The following is a 10177-nucleotide window of genomic DNA, read 5'->3' as shown; positions in this document are numbered from 1 at the left end:
TTAAATTTTTGCACACAAGAAATTTGTATCACTACCACCCTCCCGTGTCTTTAATGAGAATCGGACTCTTACCCTGTCATCGGAGTAAAACTTCCAGTGTAATCCTTGAACTATTGAGCTAAGTTACACAAGGTGAATATTAAATTTTAGTACATCAAAGTTCAATTTTAGTATATTGAAAGTTTATTATTTTGTATACTATCTAAAAATGAACCTTTAATAAATTAATAATGAACCTCCAATATAATAAAAATAAACATTTATCAGTAATCCACATTGCAATATAGATAATAGTCTATAGTACAATTTGCCAACCTGATGAGACTAGCTTTCCTTCGGCAAATCATTCTGTGGACTCGGGTTCACCTTGCAAGATAAACTCGTGTCCAAAATATACAATTTACATATTGAATGTTCACACTTTATATATTGAATGTTCACAATTTACATAATGAATGTTCACAATTTGAATTGTGAACATTCAATATGTAAATTGTGATAGGTCTACCTTGCAAAGTGGACCCAGGTCCATGTTATAACTATTGGCAATTTATACTGTAGACCAGGATCCATAGTGCAGTGGACCCTAGTCTAATATACAGAATTTGACTTCATAAAGTACGGAATTCATATTTATAATGCACAGAATTATGTAGCTGAGGACACATAAACACGATATTTTAAAATAAGTAATAGAGAGCATGTGTATTATACCATTATGTTATAAATTTATGTGTGTTCATTTATATAATTCTGTATATTATGAATTTGAATTCCATAATGTATTATGTATATATGTTAAGTGTTTATGTGTCCTCAACTATATAATTCTGTGTATTATGAACATGAATTCTATATATTATGAAATCAAATTTTGTATATTATGCTTTCAAAAAAAAAAATTGTATATTAAATTAGACTCCACAGTGTACCGTGGACCCTGGTCTACGATATAAAGATAGATAACTATTGTTTTCCTTCGTTTATTCTTCATTTACTATTTACTGAAATATACCCCCAATTTTATTGCCTCAATAAAGCCCATTTAGTAAATTGGATCCAACTCAATCTGGACCGACCCATGTCTAATGGGCCTAACTTTAAGAAAAGTATCACTTTCATCATTATTATTATTATTATTATTATTATTATTATTATTATTATTATTATTACAAATACGGACTAATATGCTCATTTTCAAGAAAATGAACCAAACAGAAAAAAAAAAATACAATTTCTTAATTTTTAGCCAAATAGTGAAATAGAAAAAAGGTAATTTTCTAAAATTCAACCAAACACTAAAAAATTAAAATATTATTTTAAAAATGAATCATTTTATAAAAATCATTTTCTGAAAAATTTTCTTAGGTTTCCAAATCAACTAGTAAATTTAGGCAAATCAGTTTAGGCAAATTGCCAAAGACCTTGTGGTCTAGTGGCACCCGGTGTCCCAATTAACACTCCCACATGGATGATGAGAGTGGGTTCGCGCTTCAGTAGAGGCAACTGTGAACAGATACTACATTGTAACAGAGTCAGTAGTACTCAAAACTGGGTTTCAAAACTTATACTAGTAAATATTGTATTGTGGGCTCTTAATCGAGTTTATTAGATTTCAATGGGTCATTGAGATTGACCAATTTCATATAGTCCAACAACAATAATAGATGTGTTGTGCAATTCTAAAAATGTGAAGCGGTTGAATATATTATATCAATCATTATTGCATGGACCATGGTACACACAGCTGTGTGAATCATAAATAAAAAATACATTTTTAATATACTAAAAGTACATTATTTTTGTACATAAAGTACATTATTTTAGAGTACATTATTTAAGTACTGAAAGTACATTATTTTATATATACTATGAAATAACCTTCAGTACAAAAATAATGTACTTTTAATATAATGTACCTTATATTCATGGTCCACACAATAATTTACCAATATTATATGGCAAAAAAAAAAAAATTAGATCATGGTCAACATAGTTGTGTGGACTATGAATACAAGGTACATTTTTAATATACTAAAAATATATTATTTGATAATATATAAAATAATATACTTTATGTACACAAATAATGTACTTTTAATATATTAAAAATGTATTTTTTTTATTTGACAACTGTGTGAACCATGGTCCATGGAATATTGATCGATACTCCGTATTATATTTCATCATCTCGAAGCATTCTGGTAAGAGTAATACGTGGATTGTTATATCATGTACCATGGTTTATCTTGCAACGTGAACTAAGTTAATTTTTTTAAATTTATTTTTTTTACAAATAAAAAGAATATATGAAAAAAAAATAGATCATTAAAAAACTCTAATTAATATATTTCAAATGATACCCAGATTGATGGTTTTATTTTTATGTTTTATGTTAACATACGATTATATTATGTTATGTCAGTACACTGTTTCAAAAAATATTATGTTATTACGTCATATTCACTTTCAATAGACTAAAAGTTCATTTTCAAAATACTCTAGATTCATTTTTACAATATTATATATTCATTTTCAAATTGATGTATAGTAGGTTCATTTTTACAATTGTAATGCAACTACATTAGAATGATGGATCTCAAATAAATTTATTAATGAAACATTGTAGATTCATGTTTACAATATTAATGGTTCATTTTTACAATACTGAATGGTCATCTTTACAATAATAATGCAACTACAAATACAATATAATATAAATGAACCTAAAATAGGTTTATTAAGAAAATATTAGAGATTCATTTCATCACAATACAGAATGTTCATTTTATAAATATAACAAGTCCATCAATAAACAACTAAGATTTAAAATATATTAATATAAGTACCATTCGAAAATAGCAAGAAAATATTTTTAATAATAATTTTTTGTAACATTGGTTTTAGTTATACACACAAAAATAAATAAATAAATAAATAAAGAATAATATGTGTAAATGATAGTAGGCAAATTCATATCATTATAATAAATCTATAATATTGTTATAATGAACTTATCATATTATAATAATGAACTATGGTCAATAATACTTTATAATAAATTTACAATATTATAATAATGAATCATGTGTTGCATGATAATACACATATATGCCAGATATATTTTTTCCATTTTCAATTCAATCAAAAATTTAAAAAGTGTTACTGAAAGTTGGCTTGTTTCAGGTGATGGGTCTTCGTCCAAGGAAGACCCACTGAAAGGTTGATAGGTATTCAACTGGAGTGAAATAGGTAAGGGAGGGGTTTAGGTTTTGATGAAAAGTATAAGCTTTATTTTTTTGTATATAAACGATAAAAATCAAACAAAAAAATTGCTTTTTTTCCCTATATGCTTATAGTATTGTTTTTTCTGCTTAAATTATTTATTTATTCATAATAACACCTTCAATTATATTTTTCCCTTCAACAAATTATTGATTATATATGAAAATCAAAATAAATACAAAAAAGAACATACACCATTTACAAATTTACAAATATTATAATTATTATAACTTTAAGTTAATGCTAGTAATAAAATTAAAATTTAAACACAAATAATTCATTAGTACTAATTAATTATAATTAAATTATTAATGTTACTAACATTGGTTTAAAATTATAATTATAATATATACAAATGGTGTCTACTCCTTTTCGCATTTATTCTGATTACGACATATTAGTATATATGACCGCGATTTGGTTCTAGTTCACGGTTCTGAAAAATGATAAACCGGAACCAGCAGTTCTAGTTTGAATTGTCGGTTCAAACCTTTTGGTGAAAAAAAAAATAAATGAAATACTTATTTTAAAAAGTAAAAATGTTCATTTGACATAAAAGGAGGAAACTCACTATTTTTAAAGTAATTAAGAGGACTTATGTGGTTACATGAATAATTTGGAGGGAAACACTATAAGTATATAATTAAGGAAAAACAGTATTTTTCCCATAAAATAAATAAAATTTATTATTTCATTCTGAAAAGTTATAAGAGTAATGTTTTAAAATAAATTATTATTTTAAATTTCATTGTATTCACTGAACAGAATTAGTAGTTTATTTCTTGTTTAGTTCAGTTTTATTAAATTGATATGTTAATAGTTCGATAGACTTCAATTTAATTAGAATGATGTAAATCACGGTAACTCAATAATGACTCATCAGACATGACCAAATGTCGGTGCGCATAGAATCGCTGTCGATGTTCGAACATTGGTCTCTTTTTCCAAATACTATATATTGAGTCAGTGAACTAAGAACTCGTGGGCATGTAGAAGCATACTCTAAATAAAACAAAAGGGAGATTAAAATATAAGAGTGAAAGTAAAATAGAAATACAAAAATTTTAGGATAAGGAATTGAAGGCTATGCGTGAGACTATAAAGGCTAAGGAGGAGAGGGACAATACACTAATACTTAGATATTATTGCATCCCTTTTATCAACACATATTAGGTATATATATTAACTGCTACAAATGCATGGTTGCGCCAAAAATATATATATCCCAAAAATCAATATCGTAATTCTAACCAAGTTTGTATCACAAACAGAGCCTAAAGCCTTCGAGATTATGATTTATGAGATCGATTGATGGAGGTAGGGCCGTTAGCGAACAGAGTTTTCGACAAACTACTCGTGTTTGAGCTCGGTTAGCATTCGTTTATGTTCGTTTATTAAGGCAAGCGAACATTAACAAACAAATTTTAAAGCTCGGTTAATAAACGAACAGAGTTTGAACAGTGATAAGCTCGTTTGCTAAGTGTTCGTGAACAAGCTCGTTTAATAATGTTCACGAACATGTTTACAAATATATATATATATATATATATATATATACAATTGTTCGTGAAGACGTGAACATAGATTATTTATTGTTCACGAACAAATTGTGTTCATGAACATGTGCTGGTGTTTGGTTATTAAGGGGTCACGAACGTGTTCTTGAACGTGTTTGTTAACGTTTGCGAACACATTCGTGAACGTGTTCGTTAACGTTAACGAACACGTTCGTGAACATGTTCGCGAACGTTAACGAACACTAACGAACGCTTAACAAACGAACACGAACAAGATTTTCAAAAACCTTAACAAACGAACACGAACACGAACACCCCAAAATCCTTAACAAACGAACACGAACAGTCTCCGTTCATTTATGTTCGGTTCGTTAATAGCCCTAGATGAAGGGGATCAACTAGAATTATTATAACGTGGATGACTCGTATAAGATTTATTTTTTTTTTTGAAAAACAAAATCAACTTCATTAAAGCAAAAGCAAATCCGAAATACAATCCGGCGGGACAGTGTCCCATTCAGTAAGGACAGGGAAAGAACCAGCCGCCCGTGCAAGCACATGAGCCACATGATTCGCTGACCTTTTGACGTGGCAGACATGAACGTCGCCAATGTCTCTAGCAATTACACGACATTGCTTAATAATCAAACCAATATAACTAAAATCTTCATACTGAGAATTGAAATTGGTACAGAAATTTAAACAATCCAACTCGACTATAGTATTAGGCATAACACGATTTTTGAGCCAAGTGAGAGCCTCTTTCGCGGCCATGGTCTCAGCAAGATAAGGATCCCGAGCACAGTTCATTCGTCCAGCATATGCAGCCACAAATCCACCCGTGTGATCTCTAAGCACAACACCAAAACTCACATTATCAATCCCAAGGGCAGCATCAACATTACATTTGAATTTACCATTTGGGGGGGAGTCCATGTGCTAGTAAATAAATTAATACCATGAGTGGAAGATTCAGGTGAGCTATAACACTGCTTCCATGATGATATGAGAACATCTACTTGAGCTTTAATCATGCTCACTGACCACGATTTTCCATTCCACACCAGATCATTTCTCACACGCCACAAAGTCCAAAAGATAGCTGCCATGCGTAGAGCACGATCATTATCATGGTTATCAAGCTCTGCTTTCACAAATTCCACAAAAGAAACTTCATGCAAAATAGAGTGAGAACCCCAAACCTGACATGCAATTGGACATTCACAGAAAATGTGTTCGATCGTTTCCGATTCTGAGGAGCATAGAGAACAGCCGCCACCAACAACAACATGCTTGGTACGTAACACTTCCTTAACAGGTAGCAAGTACCGAACACACCTCCACAGAAAGTTTCGTATGTTAGGTGGCACCTTCAAGCTCCACAATTTCCTCCAATCAGAAAACTCCAACGCTGGTTCTTGCTGCATATGAGCATGGGTTAGTAAATGATAACCCTTTATTTTTAGTATGTTGAAAGTTTATTTGTAGTGCATTGAATGTTATTTTATGAATGTTTATTTTTAGTGTAGTATTTAATGTTATTTTTTAGACATGTAATTTTAAAAATAAGCATTCAATATGATGATTGCACGATTTGTGATTTATATGCACAATGATTTTGGGCAGGGTTATATATATATATAAATTAGTGATTTATAGTATAATTTGTTGAGCAACTAGCTAGTCAACAAAATGGCTTTTAAGTATTAGTATTTCGTTGATATTTTTGCCACTAAACGTCACAATAACTAAAGCACACGATCATAATTAACAATATTGATTTATCGAATTCTAATTAGATGTGATTGTAGTAGCCCGATACTAAGATATCCAATGCTATTAAATTTTCAAAATTAAATACGTATAAAGCTTGGTGTCACACATGAATTGCGTGGCCGTGTTAGACCTAATGAGTGGATGATCCCACTGGCTAGCTTTCCATCAAATGGGTAGGGGGCGACAATAACGTCAATGATTGTTATACCTTAGATGCTAAGATCTGGCCGAGTTAGGCATACTGACTCGGTTAAGTTTAGGGAGCTTGTCGCTAGTCTTGAACTTGATTATGAAGGGGACCAAAGCGATTCAAAAGGCACTACTGGTCGGGAACTATTTATGGATCCCCTAATGAGTTCATGGCAGGGCGAAATCAGTTTGGCATTGTATGAGAATAAGATTGGTCCGTGAGATAAGAGGGGTCCCGGGACATTGCATGGGTGTTGGGCATTGTGCCAAACTCTAGGGCCGTGACGTTGGGTTACAGTAATATTATAATGGGTGACTTTATATATTTCATTATATTTATTTTGTTTTTAATGCATTTTTTTTAGATGTGAAGAAAGTTAATCTCAAAGTCTATAATAAAAGATCTCAAATGTGCTCAATGTATAATTTAATAGTAAGCTACACATATATATTTTCAAATAATAGGGTTTTGAGTTTCAAACATACTACCTTATCATGTCATGTATCAATAAAATTAATAGAAAAAACATATAACTAGTGTTTACAATCAAATGGTTATGATGAGACGTCCTAAGTTTAAAATCTAAATTAAAAGGTTCATCAGTACTATTTATGTCTTAAAGACGAGTGAATGAAGTAAATCAGTAATATATCTCACGTAGCCAATAATTCTCCAAATGTTTGATAAGACGTCTTCAATCAGCATTTATTTTGTGATGATGCATTTTGGCATTTAAGAAGAGAAGTAAATGCTTCCCCACGTTTGGCAGCAAGTAGCGGCTCATACTTAAATGTGACCAAATGCTACATTCTCAAAATTCACAACTAAAATCGAGTTAATAATTCTAGAAATGGTCCTTCAACTATTGACTTTTATCAATTTTTATCATCGACTTTTAATTTAATCAAAATTGGTCTCTTAACTATTGATTTTGTACCAATTTTGGTTCTTCTGTTAAATGACTTAAATCTATGTTAAATAGGTGTTAAAATTGAAGGTAAAAATGTAAAACTAAATATTTGAGCCTTTTATGCAATGTAATATATACTTCGTAATAATTTATTTTTTGGACTAAACTCATCCATCACTTTGATTACCAAATTTTCAACCAGAAAAATGACAAATTAGAACAGTAAAAAATTAACACAGAATAAAGCAAAAAAAAAAAATAAATTAACATACTGGTGTATTTTTCTACCATTTTTGCTATCAAATAAAGCAAAAAAAAAAAAAAAAAAACTAATACAACAATAAAATATACAATAACACTCCACATCCAGTTAGAGAATTTACAAAAATAAAAAATAAAAAATTACGGAGTATATATTACATTGCAATAATATATAAAAGGCTCAAAGATTTTATTTTACATTTTTGCCCTTAATTTTAACACATATTTAACATAGATTTAACAGAAGGACCAAAATTGGTACAAAATTAATAGTTAAGGGACTAACTTTGGTCAAATTAAAAGTCGATGACAAAAATTGATAAAAGTCAATAGTCGAAGGACTATTTTTAAAATTAACTCTATCCAATTTAGTCTTTAATTATAGTAATTTTTATGATTTAATCTTAAACGTTTTTTATGCTTAATTGGCTCCTCAATTTTGATAGTTTTACTTAATTGAATCATCTGTAATTGTAGCTCGGTAATTTCCATTCTATTAATACTCAATTTAGTTTTTGACTATAGCGGTTTTGGCCAAATTAATCATCGAATATAGTGGTTTAATACATTAATACTCAATTTAGTCATCGACTATAATAGTTTTTCTCGATGTTGTCTTTTATTCTAATCGCTAATGACTCAATTAGGTAAAATCATCAAAGTTGATGATTCAATTCAGTACAAACAGATATTTAGGACTAAACAGACAGAGAAAGATGCGATGAATTTATTTTTAAAAAAAAAAACAAACAAACAAACCCTTCAATTTCCAATCATTGACAAAGGCCAAAATAAACAAAAATTGGATTTTCAATTAGATCACTAGTAAAAGTGTGGTAATTTCTAAAATTAATGAGAGTGATCGGAAAGTTAGAGTCGATGAGAGCTTGAAAAACACAACAACTAAATAAAGTGGTCAATAATTACTAATCACCTTAAAATTTTGACAAAAATTTAGAAAAACTCCACAATGGTCATAAAAGTAGACATAATTTTTTGTCCATATTTAAATGATTAGTGGGTGTATTCAATCCTTATTTTCATAAACTTTTAAAAAATTTTAACAACTTTAAAAGTTGGGAGGTATTCAATTCAAACTTTTAGAGAGTCTTTAAAAGTCATTTTAAAAAGTTTTTAAAAATCGAGTGGTATTCGATTAAGATTTTTAAAGAGTCTTTAAAAGTCATGCGCTATTCAAAAAGTTATGAACTTTTATAGACTTTTTTATTTTAGGACTTTTATAAACTTTTCCTTCTAAAATATAAATAGTTAAAATCTGACCCTTAACCCCAATATTTCATTTTTTTTCTACCAATTCTGAATGTTTTCTCTCTCTATTTAAACTCTATTTTTTCTCCATATTAAAACTCTATAAACCTAATACCTAAATTCAATAAATTATTTTTTCTTCATTATCCTATATTTTCTTCATACCTAAATTCTACCAAATTTTTCTCTCCCCTAAACTTTACAATCTTCCTCTAAAAATTTTACAGATTATTTTTTCCTTCATTATTGCTCGTATATTTTGATTTTTATTTTTTTCTACAAACTTTTCATCCTTAACTTCCAAACTTTCTCTACAAACTTTTATCCCTAACTTCAAAATTTTCTCTATGAACTTTTTCGCCACAAATACATGAACAAAGCAAAATTTTCATCTATATATCACTGTCAAATTTTACTATAGGTTTCATAATATTCATATAAATAATTGTATATTTTGATTTTTATTCTTTTTATGTTTATATTCGTAATATAATTTTCTCCCCCTTTTTTTTTTAACAACAAGCTACTGCGGATAGCGAACTGTTGTTCGCAATCCTAAATTGCTATTGTAAATAATAACTCTTTTGCTTGGTGCCTAGCAGTATATTTGGTATAATTTTATATATATTATTAATATATTATTAATATTTTTTAATATTAGGCAACTACTAATGATATTTTTAAATGTTTTATGTAAACAATTATGTTACTATGGATAAAAATAATAACAGTGAAAATGTTGGTGTGGGTGAAACTATATAATAAGAAGAATTTTATGATATACTATAACATGTTTTGTAAGAAAATTATATAAATGATAAGAATCAAAATCATTGAAAGTTTGTAAAGATGTATTCAATTTAGAATTTCAATGACTTTTGTAGACTTGTTAAAATAAAAAGTTAATAAAAGTTTATGAATGTTTTTATAAAGACTTTTATAGAATATTACAAAATTTACAAAAGTTTT

General features: G+C 28.7%; 1 protein-coding gene across 1 annotated transcript; it reads right to left on the bottom strand.

The window, feature by feature from the left end:
* Window positions 1-5270: 5270 nt before the first annotated feature.
* Window positions 5271-6229, bottom strand: LOC116015771. The gene is made up of 2 exons (XM_031255943.1): window positions 5761-6229; window positions 5271-5650 (listed from the first exon to the last, which is right to left on the bottom strand). Exons 1-2 carry the CDS (start codon window positions 6227-6229, stop codon window positions 5271-5273), a joined length of 849 nt encoding a protein of 282 aa, XP_031111803.1.
* Window positions 6230-10177: the final 3948 nt, after the last annotated feature.

The sequence above is a fragment of the Ipomoea triloba genome, chromosome 4 (genome assembly GCF_003576645.1).
Source record: "Ipomoea triloba cultivar NCNSP0323 chromosome 4, ASM357664v1".
NCBI lineage: Eukaryota > Viridiplantae > Streptophyta > Magnoliopsida > Solanales > Convolvulaceae > Ipomoea > Ipomoea triloba.
The sequence above is the reverse complement of the archived record's forward strand: the minus strand, read 5'-3'. Positions and strand labels throughout refer to the sequence as shown.